The following is a 23,103-nucleotide window of genomic DNA, read 5'->3' on the forward strand; positions in this document are numbered from 1 at the left end:
AGACTTCAAGGAAGTAATACTCATGAAGTGGACAATACCTCCCTCTGAAATGATGTATTATGTGCAACTAGCTATGACTACGGTAAACCCTGTGTCGCGGGTGCCATGGACGCACACATAGAACACCACAAATTACACCCAAACTCACGAGAAAAATAAATGTAGGTCATACAAATATTTCTCCCGGCCCGGGAATCGAACCTGGGACCCCTGCGTGCCAGACCAGTACGTTAACCGTTCGGCAACGGAGGCAGGTACAACAATAAGTATTAATTATTATTTTTTCTTTTTTACTTCAATAAAATTAACCTTGAAGTTTTTTTTTATACGACCCGCTTAGATCGTAGACAAACAAACTAAAGAATACCAGAGCCAACGCAAGCGGTGCCTATTTATTTTAAATCGCTGTAGATTTGCCGTTATAGCGACAAGGCCACTAGCGCGTTCATTGTCAAGGCCTCTTCGAGAAGCTTCCTTCTCAATTTGAGTAGCCGGCAAAATTATCACGTAGCTTAGGTAAATGGAAATGTAAACTTAAATTGCATTAGGCAGACATAGTGGTGTGGTTAGTGCAATATAATTTGGATCGTTCTATTTTTGTTGCATGACATTTGTTTTCGTCGTATGATAGCTTGAATTTTTCCACCACTCGCGCTAGAGCCAGTAGAATTATTTATTACCTATTTATTTATTGAGCATTTGTCATCTTCTTAAAAATATAACAAATAATTAAGGAACTCAAAACGTATTAATATGTTTAAAATTTAAAAACTAATTCGTGTTGAATCTGTAATTACAAAAAAACCCGCCATTTTTATTCTTTTTTTTTCACCAGTGGAAGATAATTGGCCATCTTCAAATAACTCTTTCGTGATAAAAACTTGTCTTTGACCTTTTTTTGTTTCTATTGCAACGGCTAAGTTTCTAACGTTTTATTTCACAAAAATCATTCTCTGTAACATTTAACAGACCTAGTTTTGATGGTATTTCTTTATCTGTTAGATACAAACCTTTTTGTAATTGCCTGCAAGAGGCGTGTATATAATTTTTAGTAATTTTATACAGTTTTGATTATGATACAACGCACTTCAGCGCTACCTGATATAAACGATAAGAAAATAATTAAATCGTTCGTTGCTAACGCCTTAAATATTGGGTAATCTTTTGGTTTTTACGATGACAGACAGGTGCACATATCGAGATTTGGTAGATAGGGGTTTTAGTCTAAGAGGGAGTACAGACATAAGGTGGGTGATGGGGCATAGTAGTATTTTTGACCTCAGTTATCTTATGTTAATTGAGGTCAAAAATGTCACCGTATTAAATCTGTGGGAGGAGTATTATATATTTAGTGAGCATAGAACTATGGAACCTTCAGCTTAAAAAAACAATTAAGATACTCAAACGGTACCTACTATACTTAGAACGTATTCTAGAACTCTACTCAATGCTCAAGTTAGGATTTGAGTATGGTTTAAAGCACTCGAAATCATACTCAAGTCCCTGCCATTAGGGTCGTATTTCCTGTGCTTGTGTTTCCAGTGCAATCCTGACTTGAGCATTGAGTAGAGTTCTAGAATACGATCCTAAGACTAAAAACTAATTCCTGTAAAAACTGGAACTATAAAACTCACCATTTTTTTTTTTTTTTTTTGGGAAATTGCCAAGTATGCACACGCAAATGTCCAAAACTGTAAAAAAAAAAGAAAAAATAAGAAAGACTAATACTATGCTTCTGTTAAGAAGTATTAAGGAATCAGCATTCCGCCTAGTTACCGAAATCATTAGTATGTAGGTTGTACGGCGCCATTAACGTGACGACATCATAACAGGAACAAGTATTACAGTTTTTGCCGTTTCTGAATGCAAATTATTTTGTGCTATTTTATTTTTCAACCAAAAAAGAAACAAAAAACTTAATTCTGTTTTCACAAAAATTTGACAACCAACTCGAACTAATGAAAAACGTTACATAATAGAGTAATTGCATATTCCACTAAAATAGCTCTTTTATTAACCTATTAACGGCCACGAACACAGTTGAACATAGAATACGGTCCGTACCCGTCATACAGTATGCAATATGCTCAGCCATAAAACTGGCATGGCATTCCTTACTTTCTTTACCAAGTGCTTCACTCATTCGCTATGCAGAACAATTTTAAATAAAGAGATGACGGATGTGAATTATGAATGAAAAATTATTTCAAGGTACACCATTAGACACGCTGACCTTGCGAGTTAGGAACTTGTGCCAATAGATGCTCATTGAGCCGTATCACTGAGTTTTGATTTACACATTTAAATATACTTACATATCATTGCGCCTGTCTCCCACCGGGATAGGCAGAGATCATGGACCTCCTTTCACCTGCTGATCCTGACAAACTTTTGCCTCCTCCATTCGGTTGTCTCCAATCAGTTTCTTCATACATGCCGTTTATTATTGATTCTTTTAACCCGGCCTTTCACTCTCGGATTGAAATATGTACGTCGACCTCTTTCCACGCCTCCATTCACATTCCCTCTATAAATTTGTGCCGTCAATCTACCAAAATTATTTATTTCTACATAACCAAATCATAGAAGCATCCCCTCATCTCCCATCTTCCTTTCTATCCTGATCGTTACATCATCATTCATTTCATACCACAACTTCGCAGATTTTTTGTTTTTCATTTAATATTTTTCCAAATCTACGGCCGGTATTCTGTACAATGTATAATAGTTAAAAAATATTAACTATTATCTACATTGCTTAAAGAAACCCGGTATTATTATAAAATGACTAGGTATTCTATACAATGCCTAAATTATGTACATTGCCGTTAACATACATAAAGAGCTATCGCCAGAGCTTCCTGCTCATTCTTCTCAAGGGAGTCTGCTCTTTACGAAAGTGCAGTACTAAGACGAGAAGTAAAGTTTCATCGATTTTAAGTATTATTTTTAGGTCAGGTTAGATTAGCTATGAAACAAAAATATATTGAATTGTTTTCGTTTTCTGTTTATTTGATTCTTTTAAAACTAAAACTTGTCACTTGCTCTGTATGGGGATGATCTACTTAAACAAAATATAAATTAGATAATATACTTTGTTTATAGCAAAACAGACTTTCCCTAATAAAAAACACATTTTCACCTCTAAAGTATCCATACGATTGAAAAAAAGATTCATGAAACCTAAGTCTGGAGTACCGCAATGTATGGATGCAGGGATAATCACAAAGAAAGGAAGAGATTGGAGTAATTTGAGAAAAGTGTTGCTGGGGGCGAATGGAAAATATAAAGTAGATTGAGAAATACCAAAAGAGGAAATTTTAAAAAAGGTTAGAGAAGAAAGAAAGCTTTTGGAATACAATAAAGAACAGATAGGGAAACAATTTGGACATTTGTTACGTAATGACGAATTTATGAGAGTGATAATTGAGGGGAAGATAGAAGGGAAAAGAAAGTGAGAAATACCTAGAATGGTGTATAGTGAATAAATAAAGAAGAATATCAAGCAATCAAAGTCATAGTCAAAGATTATTTATTCCATTGGTAAAATAAATTTACACTTGAAAAGTCACATTTAAGCTACTGCTTGTTTATTACGCTGACCTCCCTGAGAAGAACGAGCAAGAAACTCGAGGGATTGCTCTTTTCAAATAAACTTATTTAAGCTATGGAATACACTTTGAATCAAATCTGTGTGGATTCTGGAGCCGTGTCGGCCTTTCCATAAATCTTTATCTAACACGTAGTCTTCAATTTTGTAATATGATTTTTCGATCAAAATATTTTTAATGTAGGTTTTAAACTTAGGAAATGATCAGTCGTGAAGAGGTCAGGGAGATAGCTATGAATTCTGAGGAATGGAGGAAGCTACCAAAACCGACAAGAGCGTAGGACGATGGCTTAGTCTATACTTAAGGACTGGAACGCAAGACGTCCACTTTACTTCTTGATTATAATAGATAACTAAAGGACAATAGGGCATCGAAATTATTGTACACGTTGCTGTTATTGTAAATTATTGCTGCTTTAATGGTAAAACGTTTCATAACATTAGACAATCGGTAGCACAATGAAATTAACTATAGTAATACAATAAATTTGTTTAACGAGAAAGAGATTTTATAAATAGGAGAAATAGATCTTTTAAGTTGTTTCTAGCTATAAGTACAGTGTACTACACAATCATACATGGTAAGAAGCCATTTAAAATTGCAATAAAAAATATATTAACGTTCCCATCTAGATATGACATAGGCTAGGCTAACATGTCGACTCTATGTCTGCATTAATGCGTGTAGCCGTGATCAACTGCAAGCAATTGACACTTCAACTGCAAGCGCCGTCGGCTGCAGTCGATGTTAAGGATGATCCGAGATTCAAAAACAGCAATTGACTTTCTAAAGAGGATCTAAATGACTTTTTTGTATCTAAAACAACTTGATTTTTTTTTTCAGTAACGCTAAAGGTAGCGATTACTTGATGGCTTAAAACATTGGTAAATTTGATGGTTCTATTTCACATATCGATGCCTTACTTTCTCAAACTCATATCTTTTAAAGAGTGATTATTCGTGAGATGGCAAAACTTTTTATTTGTTTTAAATTTCTGATCAATGGTGTTAATTTGGATATTTTTTGCATTTCAGTAACTTTGTGCTATAAGACACGAGGACGAGAAAGTAAGGCGATGATGTTCACAATTCTTAAAATAGTTTTTTTTTTTGGCACGACATCTTTATTAATATTTTTGATCATAATTCCACCGCAAAGTGTAGTCAGTATAGTAAAAATGAGGATCGATAATGATTTGTTTATTTCCTTAATAGAAAGTAAAGTCTGCACTTGCAACCATAGATGTACGGATACAAACACTGCTGGGCCCGAAATGGCTGCATCTTTGTGCGAAGGAAGGATGGAGGCTCCGTGTCACGCATTTCTACTGCGTAGGATCTTATCTTATTGTTCCGGATTAACGACGCCTAAAATGCCTAAAATACTCTTGGCCGCATCTATCCAGGCTGTGGTGATGTCTATGATATTTTTAATTCATTTTCTATTTAGTGCTAGGGTGATCCACATAACTAAAGTTAAACGAATACACTTGAATAGCAACACGAATTTATGTATAATAGTTCTCCACAGTTGTTACATTACGTCTCCTTTAGAAAATGTGTACTCTCTTTTCTCACCGAAACCGAAATTAGTATGGCAGCTCTGACCCATCCTTATACAATATTTAAATATTCTAATTTATGGCCTCCCTAGACTTGCTCCGTGATGTTGATAATGCATTTAGTATAACATGCCATACTGTAAGTACTGCTGAGGAGTGTGGGGGTTTGGTTTCTAACTTTGATTTCAAAATTCTAAACTCGAACATTAGAAGTTTACAGTGTAACTTTAATGCATTCTGCGTAGTTCTTGTTCGACTTCTCATAAAATTTAATTATTTATTGATTTTATTTATTTTTATTTATTTATTAACTTATATACATTTTTTTTTTGCAATTGTTTTAACTGAACGTTGGATCTCCGATGCGACAACCATCCCACTCATTGCTAGTTACTCATCTACTAGCTCTTCAAATTATATTAACAGGACTGGAGGCGTAGTTATTTATGTTGGTGAGAGATGGAATCCCACTTTCTCAGAGCCCTCTGTTGACGAAGCTAACTGTGTGCTTGCTGTGGTTCCGAATGTGTTCTCCATACTTGGTATCTACAGGTCTCCATATTTTGGCAATTTGGATCCTTTCATAAGGTTCTTTGAATCCGTAGTAAAGAGTGTTGGTCAACCTTCTCGCCTCATAATTGCTGGTGATTTCAATATTGACATCTGTGGACCTGACCACGACAAAGAACAAAACTCTAAATTTTCTTGTCTCATGACTGGGCTGGGTTTTGTCCCCGCGGTAGATAATCTCACTCGCCTAGAGTCTTGTCTAGACCACGTTAACGTATCTGGTGGTACACAGGCTGCAACTTGATTTGTCAGACGAGTCCTACTGACTACCATTTGGTGATTACCGGTCTTAGTCTTGAATCGCATAAGCCCCAAGGGTTGGAGATCGGCATCGCGTCAAAATTGACTATGAGGCTATTTCCTCCGCGCTCTCTGAGGTGGATTGGGGTAATGTATTATTATGTGACTATCCTACGATAGCGGCGATAAAACTGGACTCTATGATTGCAACTGTCATTTCGAAAAACTATAAGTTGATTAAAATCAGTCACTCTAAATTTGTAATTGAACCCTGGATGTCTCCTGGTCTGATAAGGTGTTCTAAATACAGAGACAGACTACATTCCGAGATTCGCAAGGATCCAGATAATCACATGAAGAAGCGTATATTTGCTAGGTACCGTAACTTCTACATCGACCTCATCAGGAAACTCAAAAGTAAATATGACAGTGAAACACTCAATAATAACATTAAAAACCCACGAAAACTTTGGGAGAGCATAGGGACGATTACACATACTCGCTGCATAAACATTAAATCTCTCGATCTTACCAAAATAAGGGAGACACCGACCACTTCTCTTGACTATTGTAAAGATTACTTTGTCTCCATAGATAAGATTCTAGCCGATAAGATCCTGCCAAATATGAATGAGACTGAAGAATCTTTAGCGGCGAAGGTGGCTCATGTGGATGGACCAGTAGAATCCTTTTTTCTTTACCCAACGAATGCTGAAGAAATCGAGGCTCGTATTCGACTACTTTAGTCGGATAGCGCACCAGGCATACTGCAAATCATTGGAAAGGCATTTCTGTGCCACTGGTCTATATATTTAATCTGAGCTTCTCAACTGACATGTTTCCAGATAACTGGAAGACGGCTGTTGTGTCCCCCACACATAAGAGTGGATCCAAAGATGAACCCAAAAACTACAGACCTACTTCTCTTTTGGGTACATTGTCTAAATTACTCGAAAGTTTGGTAAACGAGCGACTGTCACGTTTTTTGAAAAACATGACGTTATGTCAAAGCCATGGTTCGGCTTCAGAAGGCACAGATCGACGGAGGACGCTGCCTTACACCTTGTGGAGACTATCGTTGCTCATCTTGATGTCAGCCGGCCTTGTGCAGGGATCTTTCTTGATTTAGCAAAGGCCTTCGACATGGTGTCCATACCAATCCTGCTGAGAAAACTCGAGTTGATGGGAGTGAGAGGGGTAGCTAGGAACTGGTTTCAGTTACTTGACGGGAAGGAAATAGTGTATTAAAATCGTCTGTTTTGCCAGTAGCATAAAACCAGTGTACTTTGGTGTCCCCCAAGGAAGCATATTGGGGCCATCATTATTTCGGGTCTACATCAACAATTTGTTATCCGTCTCCTTACCTAATTCCTCAGTCATATGCTACGCTGATGATACGGCCGTGATCTTCTCCGACAAAACATGGCAGGAGCGTTTTCGAAAAGTTGTACAATGTATGTCGCATATATCGAACTGGTTAAATCGCAACTTACTAACCTTAAATGTTTCGAAAACTAAACTCCTGTGTTTCCATAAAAGAAACGCCTCAACCCCTAGTGACAGAGTGACTCCGACTATTAGAGTTCATACTTGTGGACGTAATACGAGTTCCAGCGCATTGGGAGTACAGCGGGCCAACTATGGTTGCGAACAGATTCCTCGATCAACCACCGTACGCTACTTGGGCGTGACTGTGGATGAGAGGCTGACCTTTGCAGCTCATATTAAAGTAACGTGCGACAGGGTACGCAAGCTGATACACACCATGAAGTTTCTCGGAGAAGCTGCAGATTTGCGCCTGCTAACAGCAGTTTACCTTGCACTGTGTCAATTTATCTTAAGCTATTACATCTTGGTGTGGGGAGTCCTGCTATATGATCAACCTGGGGAGAGCCCAAAGAAGTGTGCTAAAGGTGATGTTGCGTAAGCCCTATCGTTACCTCACAATCTTGTTATTTGAAGACGTGAAAGTCCTAGGTGTGTGGAAACTGTATGTTCTAAAAGCTATGCTATGCTGTGCTATGCTATGCTATGCTATATAACTATGCTATTAATTTGCACGCGAAAGTTCTTACTTCTCCGGAATATCCTTCTTTACTTAGGAATCGCGCATTTAAGGTGAAAACGCGACCCATAGCAACAATATTTGCCCAACGCTTTGGAACCTTTGCATTTCCTTTCATTTACAACAGAATTGCAAAAATATGCGACATTAAAGAGAGCTCTATTCACAAAGCGAAGAGGATTATTAGGTCACATATCCAGTCTTGGAACTATGAACTTACTGAAAGCTTCCTAAGAGTCGTTTGGTTAGTGGGTTCAACTTCAACTTCAACTTTTGTGTCTATGGCTCCGTCGTTTTGCGCGACTATTTTGCCAATGTCAGGGTTGAAAGACATGTGTAGCGGTGGTGAGATAGATTGCCGGTTATTAAAATACTTCGGCGGTTTTTATTCACAATGACGGTTATATATATATATTTTAATGACATTACAAAAAGGTTAGTGGGTTGATTGTGGTTTTAGTTGTTGCCATTCATTGTTTTGACAGGAGTTGTCAAGTTGGAGTGACTGCTTGTTGGGGTGGCTATTGGTTATTATAAAATATAAATATTTCTTTTTGTAATAATATGTTGATCACAATTATTTTAAACTGCACACGCAACATGCTATTTTACTTAAATAGAATCTATTATAATTCCTATTTTTATGTTGGATTTAATAGATATATAAGTTCTAATGTAATGAGTAACGCAACGTGTAACGCTGTGCAATGCCGGGATTAATAAATTGAAACCGTAACCGGGTCGCCACAGGACAGGCTTAGCCTAGTGTGGGACCACCTGTAATGATTCACAATGTTTTCGGGCATGGCATCACGTTATCAACGCGTGTTTTTGTTAATGTTAACACATACTTAATGTTAATTTAGCATTGTTCTTTTCTCTAAAAATGTAAATATGTTAAGTATTTTGTTTTTCTTTGTGTTTGTGATACCAAAAAAAACATATTCTTATAATTATTAATACAAAGATCGAACACTCAGAAAAAATCCCTTCGATCCGGTCGGATTCGAACCGACGTCTTCTTGCATACCGTGCCAGACGCTATACCAACGAATTTTTTCTGAGTGTTTTTTCTGAGTGTTCGATCTTTGTATTAATAATTATAACAAACTAGTGGAGTAATTTCACAAAAAAATAATTGAATATCAATTCAATAAAAATTTAATTGAACATATTCTTATTCTTATTCTTATGTTATGAATACATTGACAAGATACCTACAAGTAACAGCTGTGCTTCCATTTCGACATCAACAAATACACTGAGCTGCTGAGCTAGACGCCTTAACAAGGATAATAAAGGATATGGTTCTTTGAAGTCTAATCTATGTCATCCCAACAACGAGGTCGGTGTAAATTTAAAAATCCATATAAAAGGGTCACTTAATCACGGTTTCAGAGCCTGTACCTTGAGTGGTGTCGCTAGAGGTCGCTTAAAATATTTACAATTTAAGCCCAAGAAGTAACATTTTAAGTACCAATATTTTATCATCACACCAACGCATACATATTATGTGTGTCTTTTACCTTACAGTGGTAATGGGCGAATATTTAAGGTATTCCAATGTGAAAGATATGCAGCAAATACTGCGTAGCAAAATAATTCCTATAAATAAGTTGGGGAATTAATTTCTTAGGCAAGCCAATAGGAATAATGTTATATAGACCCTTTGCCGTTGATACTTTTTTTTAATAAAATCTAAGTGCGCATTTGACCTCCATCTCACGATGACGATGAGGTCGAAGTCTGCAGGCAGGGAATTCCACTCCATAGCCGTTCGCCATATAAATGTGGAAGCATAACGCTTCGTGCGAATCTTTGGAATTTCCATGACATAGGGGTAGAATCCAAGCTTACACCTAGTCCCCGGTGATGGAAAGGGGAAGGCCGAATTAAATCGTGTAATTCCATCGCATACTCTCCGTGATAGATAAATCCTGATAACTTCCTAGTAGCTTGTTTTTAAACTTGAATTGCAACTTATGAAAGAAATACTCAGTCTAGGCTGAGTGGCGCACAAGTGCGTTTTCCAGTTTAAGGGTCGTATTCCAGAACTCTACTCAATGCTCAAATCAGGACTTGAGTATGATTTCAAGCACTTGAAATACGACCCTAAGGACTTGAGTATGATTTATAGTGCTTTAAATCATACTCAAGTCCTGACTTGAGTATATGAGTCTGGAATACGACCCTGAGAATGAAAAAGTAACAGAAAGGATATAAAAAGACAAAACTCATAGTGGGGATCCCTAAAGTTTAAGTAAAGTTTAAGAATTATTCAACTTTGGTATATTTTAGACTACTTTCTAGATACTAATGGGTAGAAAACTTCATTATTTACTTATTAGCTATCTCGACCCTGATTACCTTCTACGTGACGTTACAAAGAACACCTTGTACGTTACTCGTTATTATGTAACGTAAAAGCGTTCTATGGCTTCCTTCAAGAGACGGCGTAAATGTAGGTGACCGGGTTCATGACCATGCCACCTGCCGGGGCGGCGGCGAGCCGGCAACCTCGAGGTCAAGGACGCAAGGACGCCGTCAGGACGGAGGTATTGAGCACGCTCAATTTCAAGGACACAACATTTATTTTTAGATGCAAAAGGATCGCGATAAACGTACTGTTTTAAGTTTGTCCTATAAGAAGGTTTGTAACGTTTATTATACAATAAAATAAAATTTACGCCTTCTACGCCGAAGTTATGCAATGAAAAAAAAAATAACAAACTTGACATAGGCGTCGTCGCTCGATACAGTTTCTGATGCTCTTGGAGCTCATCCAGCTCCCGCCGCGATCGTAAAAAAAGAGCCGACAACGTTCTAATTTTAAATTTTTCCCTCCTTTTTTTATGATAACGACGCCTGCAACGCATGGTGCGTCACAAAATTATCGTTTCAAAATCGATCGATTATAATCTAAAAAGTTTTATTAAAAATTAATTACAAACCTTTATTAGTTGTTAAATCGGTCAGTGGTTAGAAATCTAAATTTATTTAGATTTCTATGGTTCTCACACTTTTTATTATATTATCTTCCCCAACACACTGAAGTTGAAGAAAAATTTTAATAAAATCACAAATGCAATAAAATTAAGTATCGTTACTATAAAGATTGGACGAAGTTCAAAGACAAATAATAATTAATAATTTGCATGCGATTATTTTCAGCAATTACTTCGGCAATAATCCTTGATTTGTCATGAAATAGTCACCGAGATAATCGTTTAAATGACAATTTGAGTCGATAGATAGTTCTTAATCTGGCGAGTACTGCGGGAGCGATTCGGCTTTGGACAACCAGGCATTAGCAAGGCCAAGGTTGAAGGAAGGGCTGCGGTGCGGGCGAGGGGCGTCGCGGCGGGCTTAACGCTCCGCGCGCTCCCGCACTGATCATTCTGCACCAAGCAGTTGACTCTGACGGTTGTACAAGCGAAAGGTAAGCGGTGGCCATTTTAAACTTTAGTCTCTTGTCTCGATAAAATCTGTTATGTCGCCGCCGCTTGATCGGGTCGTGATATCACCTAAGTTTAATCATTTGGTACTTCTTATCTATTGTGTGACAACTTAAACCATTTCAAGATGTGCTACGACAACTCACTTGTGATATTTTATCGATAAAGTATGTATTACCCTCCGGCAATAAGTGCTGGAAATTCTGCATTCCAACTTCTCTCGCGAAAATAGCCGGTAGCATTTAACGAGTGAAGTTCAAAAAGTTTCGAAGAGATTCCCGAAGGGCGGGAAGCGTGAGCCCGCGTGCGTGCTGCGTGCCGCGTGTCGCGCATCGATCGAACTACCCCTCACCCTCGGCACTCCCGGTTCTGATAAATTCATTTGAGCAAAATATCATTCCATCCTTGCATTTTAGTGTCCTCCATTCCTTTTATTTATTTGCTGTAGTTTTTGTGATTTAGTGCATGTTATAGCGACTAGTTTTGTAATCAATATATCTGTGAAAATGGGTGGCTGTGCAACGAAAGAAAACAAGGAAAGTAAGCCGGCTGATGAAGCCGACGGGTGCGTATCTCGAGCCGGCGATTCATCTACGGTGTCCAATCTCTCTCAGTGCAATTCTGTTCTGTTTCGCTTAAGATTAAAAACTGACGATATTTAGGTTTTTCTTTTAAAATGAGTATGAATGTGTACTAAGTATCGTGTCAGTAATAACCTAGTACAAGACTTACAGACTAAGTACTAGTTTCATTAATTCTCGGCGTAGTGATTTTGGTGACTTTTGAAATTCCAGTTACAAAATTTCTAATTTATATTTAATACAAAAAGCTAATTTGTATGTTATAATAGGTGCAAGTCATGAAATACAATAAAGATGACAAAGCATGAGCCTGTGGCTCATTGAAATACATAAAATTGTCTTAGCATACTTTTGTGATAGACCTTATTGAATTAAAATTAATCTATTGTAATAGTAATTGCAAAAAACGAGTGCAAGAAGGTAATGAAACTGTTATTTTTGGTGGCTTATATTCACGACACTAATTAATGCGTACTACCGGTGCTGCACTGTGCCCGGTATTGTGTTAAGCAGTAACTGATGTGATTCTTAGAACGATAAGTTGGTTCTGTAATCTGACAATACTTAATTGCTATGGTGGCTTCTCCAATGGAAATGAATGCAATAAGAAACAAGAAACTCGCGATAACACGTTCGTTCGCTGGCGATGAGTGGGAGGCACGGCTGCGCGCGTCGGAGCAACACCGGTGCGCAGTGAGCTGACACATCCGTTCGACTTGCGCGTGTCGGTCAAGGCGACCTCTTGCTAAATTACGTAATTCCACCACAAAATCCAGTATATCTTGGGTGTGTTCTTCAAAACAATTCCATACCTGACGTTCCACGCGTAACAGTTACCTTCCCCGTAGAGTCTGGACCTCTGAAATCAAAAAGTGGCTTTTTGTAATCCGCCGTCATGAATTATAAGCTCAAAATCACAATTCCTGTGGTGGTTTGCGGCGGTGCAGTACTCGCGTATTACCTCATCAGGCGGTTCGTAGTTAATTTTATTGAAGTAACTTTTGTAGTCTTAATTAAATAATTGTAGCCGAATTCGTTCGCAATTTTTAAAACAATGTTTCACGTGTATGGAAAAACACATAGTTTTACATTTTGATGTAAACTATTTTATATGACTCAGACTTTATAACATTACTTGCATTTTTTTTGTAAGAGACGAAAATGTGGACTCAAGAAATAATGGGTACGTCACTATTTTTTGAAATTTAAAAAAAATACGGACTTCGAAAATTTATTCGCGTTGGCGGCGGGCGATTACTATAATAGTGGGATTTCTATTAGTTTTTGGACTTTGAATTTAAATATCTAACAGAAAATGTGTACCCGGGCAACATGTGCAGCGCTAAAAGCGTTAGAGGCTTTCAGTTTTGTTTCCAGTTGTTGGATACTGTGAAATATTGTGTTCAAAGTTTAATTATTGTTTGCAGAAAAGCCGCAGCAATGGTGGACGCCGCAACCCTCGAGAAATTGGAGGCTGGCTTCAGCAAGCTGGCCGCCTCTGACTCTAAGTCGCTGCTGAAGAAGTACCTTACCAGGGAGGTGTTCGACGCCCTTAAGAACAAGAAGACCTCCTTTGGCTCAACTCTCTTGGATTGTATTCAGTCGGGTGAGTGTTAAAACCCCTAACTCGAATAAAGAAGAATATTACCTATATATAATTTAAAACTACAATAACCATCTACTTTGAGTAAGTGCAAAGTAAGTAGGTACCTGCAGTAATTGCTCGACCCCCCTGAATTCATTGTACGTAGTTCAACCAACCATTGCAAGCAAACGATCTGTGAACCATCCTGCTGCAAAAGTCAATTGCAAAAAAAGTTGTGGTAAAGTGGACCATAAGCTTTGACAATAAGGTTGGAAATACAATAAAAAAAAAATATTTTATTCATCTGAGTGTCTTATAGGCCAGTTTATGATTATTAATGGACATTGTTCATTTGTAGATTATCTCAAGCTATATGTATCATATAGATAAGATTATATAATTTCATATGTCATTCTTTATCAAGGAGTTGTCTAACTCCTTGATAAATTACAAGTACAAGTATAATGTAGAATTAGTGTACAGTTATGTGACAATGGCAATTCTTTGTACATTACCTGTTTTTGTAAAGTCTTGGTACATGACCTAGGTTGAGAAGAAAATGTATGAGCTTTCTGAGTTTTAGCCAATTGAAAGTAAAGTTTTAAGGGAGCAAATACAAAATTGCACTTTTTAGGCCTTCTCTTAATAAAATTGCTTTTATTTCTTTCCAGGTGTTGAGAACTTGGACTCTGGTGTTGGAATCTATGCCCCTGATGCTGAGGCATACTCTGTGTTCGCTGACCTCTTTGATCCCATAATTGAGGACTACCACAATGGCTTCAAGAAAACCGACAAGCATCCACCTAAGAACTGGGGAGATGTTGAGACTCTTGGCAACTTGGACCCGGCCAGCGAGTTTATTGTATCCACTCGTGTGCGCTGCGGCAGATCCATGGAGGGCTACCCATTCAACCCTTGCCTTACGGAAGCTCAATACAAGGAAATGGAAGACAAGGTTTCTTCCACCCTCTCTGGTCTTGAAGGTGAACTCAAGGGCACTTTCTACCCCCTCACTGGCATGTCTAAGGAAACCCAACAGCAGCTGATTGATGACCACTTCCTCTTTAAGGAGGGTGACCGCTTCCTCCAGGCTGCTAACGCCTGCCGCTTCTGGCCTACTGGACGTGGTATCTACCACAACGAGAATAAGACCTTCCTGGTCTGGTGTAATGAAGAAGATCACCTCCGTCTTATCTCCATGCAGATGGGTGGAGACTTGAAACAGGTATATAAGAGGCTCGTGACTGCTGTGAACGACATTGAGAAGAGGATTCCGTTCTCACACCACGATCGCCTAGGCTTCCTTACTTTCTGCCCCACCAACCTCGGCACGACTGTCCGCGCATCCGTGCACATCAAGCTGCCCAAACTGGCCGCCGACAAGGCCAAGCTGGAAGAGGTTGCCTCCAAGTACCACTTGCAAGTACGCGGCACTCGCGGAGAACACACCGAAGCCGAGGGCGGCGTCTATGACATCTCCAACAAGAGGCGCATGGGCCTCACTGAGTACGACGCCGTCAAGGAGATGTACGATGGCATCGCTGAACTGATCAAAATCGAGAAGTCCCTGTAAGCTATCGATCTCGCTATCAGTATTTTTTGTATTATTTATCGTTTTCGCGTAAGTATTGGATGTTGGTAGTGCTGCGGCCGCGGCAGGCGGCGGCCGCGGTGCCGACTAGTCAGCGAAGCCCCGCGTGGGCAGCAGGTCACGCGGGTGGCCCACTATACTGTTTTTCGTAAAAATATTTTCTATAAGGAAATGGAAAATAAAGACAGCTAGTGTTAAGACCAAACTTTGTTTAAATACCTACCTACCTACTTCCTTCCTTCCTTCCTTTTCAGCATATCTCTATACCAAGCCTACAAATAAAATACTTATTTAACAAATAAAAACAAAGCAGCAGGGCTAGCACGACAGGGCGGGACTAGCGCGAGAGCGGCCTATAGCGCAAAATCTATATGCGAGAATAGTAGCATCTCGCGCTAGTCCCGCCCTGTCGTGCTTGCCCTACGGATAGTGCCGTTAGTTGACATCATAGATATAGATAAAAAGGAGAAATATGTAATGACGCCAATGTAGTACCGATGTCGCCACTTTTTAGCTTGTGTGCAATTCAAACTTTACGCTCTATTATCTACTACCATAACTTAAAGATTTTGATTGGGTAGGGCTTAAAACGTGAAAACGACGTAAAACAATTTTAAAATTGAACAAAATTAAACTTAGTCACTTGAATATGAGTTATATTTGAGTATTTTTTTCATCCTGGTTCAGCCATTCACTAACAGGTGGTGTTTTAGGAAAAATACTACTAGTATATAATAGCTAAGTATTACACGTTAGATGGCGCTGAAACTCATTTTTCGTTACACTAAGAACTCACGGAGCGGTTTTCACCCGCGTCTGTCGCGGGACCGCGGCATCTGTAGGATGTAACAGTAAGTATGTAAAATTAGTAGCACATTCACGGCGCGTTTTACACCTGTAGTGGTGACGGTTGATTGTTAACCTTAAACTGACGCTCAACGAGAGATGTGGTCCTACCTAATCGATAGTTGGAAACCATGTGGCTGTTTTTAATATTAAAAAAAATATTCCATTTTTCATACTATATCTACACTGGTACTGGTGTATTATTAAATTAATATATTAATATAAATTATTATTATTTTCTTAATGGCGGCCACTAGGCTTGGACCAGAGTGTCAGTTTTGTAAGAATAATATAAAAAATATGGCGATAGTCGCCAGTGTCAATTTTCCATTATACGTTACCACGGGTTGCTGAAGCTGTCACTGTCAAGAATAAATTCGAACCATCAATGAATTTAATAAATTAAATTCATTGACTTACAAATAAATGGACGACGGGTCTAATACAAAAACCACGAAAAAAATGTCCCAAGTCAACCTATTCGAAATTTAAATTGTTATGTCATCGCAGTATCGCGCTGTCCGTAGAACAAATGAAGACTAAAGCGGAGTGTCGCGCTCTGTATACGATTTTAGCGCCTTACAAGTGCGGACACTTTTTAGCGCGGACCCGACGTCCATATAATTGTAAGTCAATGATTAAATTATGTTGTTTTTTATGAAGGATTTATGTAATTTTCTATAATTATTTCTAATTTATTTTGCATGCACATGTAAAATAAAGCTGATTATTTTATTTATTTTGTAAATGTATTTGCTATGGAAATTGAAAAAAAGTCGGAAATAGTAATAAGAAAACCAATCTTTCGAGTTTTCTTGCAGCTTCAATCCAACCTTCGTTTATTTTAAACTCATTGGAAAAAATTAAAAATACTCTACGTTTAATCTTCGACTATAATGGATTTAAATATCTAAAACACATACATTTTTCTTCAATATGGTCATTTTGACCATATCGAGGCGCCACGAACCACGCCGCCATACCATATCTCCCCTTTTTTTCTATGTCTATGGCTGACATAATAGACAAGTGAAGTATAAGTAGCTATTGTAAAAATATTTTACGTGAGATAGATAAATTTAGATGAAATAATGAATAAGCTTCAGATTTGAACATTATTTATTAACATTTCTTATCATATATCGTTTATACTAATTAAGAGAACGCGGAGACATATCACCAGAGACGAAACGGAAGCATGCTTAAAGTTACCATCAGAAGTTACGAATATTTCGAATTGAAGTGACTGGTTTTCATAGACGTAAACTAATTAATAATTTACCATAGACTACTCAAGTATTCGTCTATGGTTTTTCGTCTTATGGTATGATCGGATCACATTTAAAACATATTCTCATTGACTTACAAATAAATGGACGACGACGGGTCTAATACAAAAACCACGAAAAAATGTCCCAAGTCAACCTATTCGAAATTTAAATTGTTATGTCATCGCAGTATCGCGCTGTCCGTAGAACAAATGAAGTCTAAAGCGGAGTGTCGCGCTCTGTATACGATTTTAGCGCCTTACAAGTGCGGACACTTTTTAGCGCGGACCCGACGTCCATATAATTGTAAGTCAATGCATATTCTACATAGTTGCAATTTCTGTATCTACACAAGTACAGAAATAGAATATTAATTGTTAGGACGTCCCAATAGAGGAGGCTGAGATTTTCAAATGCACCAACAACACACAGAACATGATGACAAAAGTAATCGACACCAACATTAATGAATTACACTTTATTGAGTTTCTTACATAGTACCTAATATCATTATTCTTAATCTTTACATTACACTTTAACACCGGTCGATGGAGGCGGTCCACTTGAATGAGTAAAATAAATGCGAATATTGGGACGTTCTATTACATGTCAAACATGAAACTTTGGACTTTGAATCATTCTTGTCGCAAACAAAATAGAGTTGAATTTAAATCTTAATTGTCAAATTTGATAAGATCTTCGAACTTTTTACATCGCAAATTCATGATCTTCAATTCGAAACAGCAGAAAATGTAGCCACTACTGCGCTTTGCGCTAAAAGTGGACGGGCGGTAATATCACACAGAAAGGATCTATCACCGATAAAATACATGAAACTCATAAATAACAGACAGGCACATACCTACTTACAATAAGTACCTACTAGTCTTGGATTATATTAATTTTACAATTCTTACCATAATGTTTACCTACTTATCTTATAGTTTACAACCATAAGAGATTCGGTATTGTTTCGTAGTAGGTACTCGAGTTATCTTAATTTTTGTCACAAATTTAAATTTACATACGACTTATTACCCTATGAACGCTGTTTAATTTAGATTTTATAAAAATCCGCCGAAAATAGATTATACAATAAATATATTTATTACTTAATACCTAAAATCGTCTATTCGTGGACTTCGAACGCAATGTGGGTTCGTCTCAAAGGATTTAGTGTTTACACCTTTACCTTAAGCTCGAAACACAGAATTTTGTATACTTAAGTAAACATACGTTGATTGAAATGCATTTAATCGTTTTGGTTCTTTGTAACTCGATATACGTACCGTGTTATGTTTAAGGTTATTTGTGTGCTTATTCAGGATGTAATACCTTCTCTTTATAGGTAGGTAATGTACCTGTACTGTTATACATTACCTATTAATATTAAGTTTTTATCCCTGTTGTGAATTATTATCATTGTTATTATTATTTATATTCAAAGTGGCAAATTCATTGTCAGTCCCTAGAAGCCATTTTTCATGAACTAATTTTACGTGTCTGTTAAGGCACGTTTTACGGACAAAGCCCTTTTGGCACCACACACATATATATTTTTTAATGCCTTTGTGTACATATTGAATATGTTGATTTAAACAAGACGTCGTTCCGAATGTTTTGCCACAAATATGACAATCGTACAACCTTACTTTGAAATGATAGATATCTTCATGCGTGCGAACGTAATTCTTGCTTAGTTTTTTGTGACAGACTTTGCAACAAATTCTATTATTCAGTTTTTTCTTTTGCTTTGATAGTGGCGGCGGTTTCTTACATTCTACACCAATGTCAATGTCCGCAAAAGGACACTCATGTTGGTCTAAGTCAAAACTCAAAATAAACCTCATGTTGCAAGTTCTACATACGAAACACTGATTTCCTTCATGAGTCAATTCATGAAAACGTAGTTCGTTTTCATTAGGTAACTTCTTGTTGCATGATCTACACCGATTGTCATTTTTACCGTGATATTCCAATCGATGTACTTTTAAATTGAATTGACTTTTAAAGCGTTGTTCGCAAATGTTGCAACCAAAAGGCTTTGCTCCAGTGTGAACTCTTTGATGGTTCCGTAAGGTAGATTTTCGAGCGAATTTCTTATTGCATATTTGACAAGTGTAATTCTTCCTTTTGTAGTGCCAATCTCGAATATGTTGGAATAAATTTGATTTCGACGAGTAGTTCCTGTAGCATGCGCTAAATACACAAGGAAAACGATCATCATTATTGCGAGATTTATGTTTAATGGAAACTTTACCAGGAAGAATATTTTGCTTAGTCACAGGAGAAAATTCTCTATATGGACCTTTTGGAGTTTCGAATAGTAGTTCTGATGTTTCTTCCTCTGATTCTTCCTTTTTTATCACAAATGGTAGGGGCTCATCAATATTCACCGAAACTTCAACTTCCGCGCCAATAAAGTCATCCAAGTCGCTGACGTAGTGTTTCGCTTCACTTTTATAAAACTTAATCGTAGGTGTAGGAAACAGATCTTCGTCGGGGTTATACACCACGTAGACATCCGTGCCTAATCGGCTCAAATGTTGAGCTATTTCCAAAGCGTTAGACATTGTTGTTAAAGAAAGAAACCGCGACGGCACTACACGGATCGCCAGCTACAGGTGGGCGGGTGGCTGGTCACTCTGAAAATCAATATTGCAAGGCTTGACAGATGCACTATTGATTTTCCAGCTATCAGTTGAAAGCGTGGACTGTGATATATACTCGTCCTGCGTTAACAACGTTATAAACGGCGAAATAGAACATATTCGCTGTGATGAACCTATATGTTGATAACCTATGTTTATAGGAGAGGTTATATCTATAGGTACTTCTAGCGGGAAGGATAGTAATACTTGTAGGTATGTACTGGGAAACTGTTAATCTAAACATACCCACCAACATTTAAAGTATGAAATGGAGTAAGTAAAATATGGTATCAAGGGTACCTACGATACTCATTCAAAATTATTAATGGACGTAGTTTTTGTTTACTTAGTAGAAAGGTTTTCGTCACCTATGTTGTATTTTATTTCTATTACTATTATTTGCAAACATTAAATATTTAAAATCTTAATTGCCCTTGCGAGATAAATAAACTTTTTGTCCGCTGCAGATATAGATCAAAACAAAATTTAAACATTTCGCGCTAAGAATTTGCCGCCTTGCATTTATTCTTAAAGAATCATTATGTAAGAGCGAGATGCTAGTGGATATTTGTGTAAAAGTTTCGAGGATGGAAATAGTCTAAGAAAAATTTAGAAGCTCACATGTGCGAGCCATTGCAAAAAAACGCATTTTTGACACATTATTGAGTTATAAGACTTCAGTATTTGTATTGTAATTCTCCATAAATATGTATAGGTTATTTCCATTGACTTTATTTGTAAGTTATTTCGTTCAAGACGTCATGGGATTGTCAAACGGTTTCATGAAAATGATGTTCAACAATAATTAGTCAAACAGCTTTAATTTAGTTTCCTTAGAATAACAACGAACGAGATTAACAAAAATTGTCTAACACCATATAACATTCAACTGGGACTGTGCTTATAAAAACTATTGACAACAAAAAAATTACAGAAGTTTTATTTGTCATTTTTATTTCTGGTTCAAAACTTACTTCGTGGTATAATAAAAAACTTATTCCATGATATATTTGTTCTATATTTATACCATTTTGTTTATTTACATTTCATAATTCCTCGCCTGATCCCTTTTTCTCCAATTTTCAAGTCCCGTTTCCAAATTACATTCCATAAGTTCCCCGTTTCGAAGTCATTTTCGTTTTAGTAAAAACACTGCACGTCGCTAAAACGCTTACCGTGAAAAGCCAAGAGAAATAAGAAAAAAAGTTTCCCCGTTTGGCTAAAACGGTTACCGCGAAAAGCCAAGAGAAAAGGAAAAAAAAACTTTGAATTGTTTTCACAAATTGTTGTGATTTCGTTCAGCACGTAGCGTAGATCGACAAACTTCGTTTTAAATCGCAATGGCTACGCCGAAACCAGAAAAAGAACTGCATTTACCTTTATCTAGAGTGAAAACTATCATGAAAAGCTCCCCAGACGTGGATGCAGTCGGACCGGAGCCCTTGTATTTGGTCACTAAAGTCACAGTGAGTATGCCTATTGCGACGTATAAACGGTGTAATATTGTAGAATACTTATTTTTCTGACTTGCTGAGTGAGTACTTGAACTAATTCAAAATCATAAAATATATTGTTATAAGCTACTAAATAAATATAACCTATAAAAATATTTTACGCCAATTCCGACTTTTCCAGGAACTGTTTGTCACAGATCTTGCGAAACGCGCTCACAAGAACGTTAGAGGCAACTTATTAGAGTACAAACACATCGCAGAAGTGGTTCAAGAAGACGATACTTTGGATTTTCTTCGAGAAATAATGCCGCGAAAAATTACCGTTCGACAGTATAAAGAAATGATGGCGAAAAAGAACGCCAGAGGTGACCAATCGGACGATGAGTCTAGCGAGCAGTCAAGCGAGGAGGAAACCACCGAGGAAAGTTCCAGTACTGAACAGGAATGACAAAGGAAGAGACGGAGGCATTAGAACAATTATTGCAATTTATGTTGATTTACAATGATATTGAATAGCTGTTACGTTAAAAGATCTTTGAACTAAGTAGTCGTTACTTTTGCTGTTTTCTAAACATCTGTACTTATACCTCTACTTTACCATATTTATTCTAAAAGAATTACTATTCCTATGAAATTTGATGTAGTAAAATTACTGGTAGGCTAGATAGGCTACCAGTAATTAGAACAGATGTTCTAATTGTATCGATGGCGAAAGGATTCATTATCTGTGTAAAGTACTCTCCGATAGTCACCCAGGGTGCCGATTATCGCAAAGGAATGGTATGTCATGTGAGGAGGGTCCTTCTGTGCACCTGAAATCCTCCTTTCGTATCTGTTCCATAAATTGTATATTCTGATTTATGAACACTGGTTCATCACCATTCATATTATGAGAGATAAATGTGTTAAATGTCCAACTGTGTTTAAATATTACTGGTGGACATTACCGCATCATCAACCAGTGGCAGATTTGCCCTAAGGCCCAGTAGGCCCGGGCCTATCATAAAGAACCGTTTTAAATGTTTTATTTAAATCTGAAATGTCCGAAAATATTAAAAACTAGCAGTTTAGTTAACTAAATTTTTAATTGATTTCGATAAAACTTGGCAATAAAGTAAATTCATTATGTGGTCTGCCAGTATATGATGGGTGCTGAAAAAGGGGCGACAGGTACTGATTATATGGCCTGGGTACAAGACTGCAAATCCGCCACTGGACTCATCATAGACATGTATTTCACTAAAATGGTTGTCAATGGTCTACAATGCTTGCCCATTAACAAACTGGACTTGTTACTAAGTATCAAATCACTTAAATTATTAGTTTTATTTTGTCTTTTCAACTTATTAATGTACATCAGTTTGTGAAATTAATAAATGCACCAAGTATTACTTACTTGGTGCCTGTAATTATGTCTTGCAATGATTAAATAATATAATTTGATGCAACCTTTGTTTCAAAATGTATGGTAAGGGTTTACATTTGCCATAAGCATCCGTAATAAAGGTTTTTTTTTGTTTTATATGAAGTATCATCAGAACAGATTATGCTAAAGAGTGCTAACTATACTGTATATCACACTTCCATTATACATTCCATCAATTATATGTATTGTATTATTTACA

At 37.2% G+C, this 23,103-nt stretch overlaps 2 protein-coding genes across 4 annotated transcripts; both read left to right on the forward strand.

Annotated features, from left to right (window-relative positions):
• The first annotated feature begins 11,370 nt into the window (after positions 1–11,370).
• Positions 11,371–15,289, forward strand: LOC113229878 (arginine kinase). Of its 3 annotated transcripts, none has more exons than XM_026463561.1 (3): positions 11,371–11,486; positions 13,511–13,689; positions 14,340–15,289. In XM_026463561.1, exons 2-3 carry the CDS (start codon positions 13,524–13,526, stop codon positions 15,239–15,241), a joined length of 1,068 nt encoding a protein of 355 aa, XP_026319346.1. In that variant the 5' UTR covers positions 11,371–11,486; positions 13,511–13,523; the 3' UTR covers positions 15,242–15,289. The 3 variants fall into 3 exon arrangements, with proteins under 3 accessions (XP_026319346.1, XP_026319344.1, XP_026319345.1); XM_026463559.1 differs by lacking the exon at positions 11,371–11,486 and adding an exon at positions 12,927–13,055; XM_026463560.1 differs by lacking the exon at positions 11,371–11,486 and adding an exon at positions 13,418–13,433.
• Positions 15,290–21,325: 6,036 nt separating this feature from the next.
• Positions 21,326–23,067, forward strand: LOC113230320 (chromatin accessibility complex protein 1). Its single transcript, XM_026464198.1, has 2 exons — positions 21,326–21,490; positions 21,660–23,067. Exons 1-2 carry the CDS (start codon positions 21,365–21,367, stop codon positions 21,924–21,926), a joined length of 393 nt encoding a protein of 130 aa, XP_026319983.1. The 5' UTR covers positions 21,326–21,364; the 3' UTR covers positions 21,927–23,067.
• Positions 23,068–23,103: the final 36 nt, after the last annotated feature.

Source organism: Hyposmocoma kahamanoa, unplaced genomic scaffold (assembly GCF_003589595.1).
Source record: "Hyposmocoma kahamanoa isolate Upper Pololo Valley unplaced genomic scaffold, ASM358959v1 63, whole genome shotgun sequence".
Lineage (NCBI taxonomy): Eukaryota > Metazoa > Arthropoda > Insecta > Lepidoptera > Cosmopterigidae > Hyposmocoma > Hyposmocoma kahamanoa.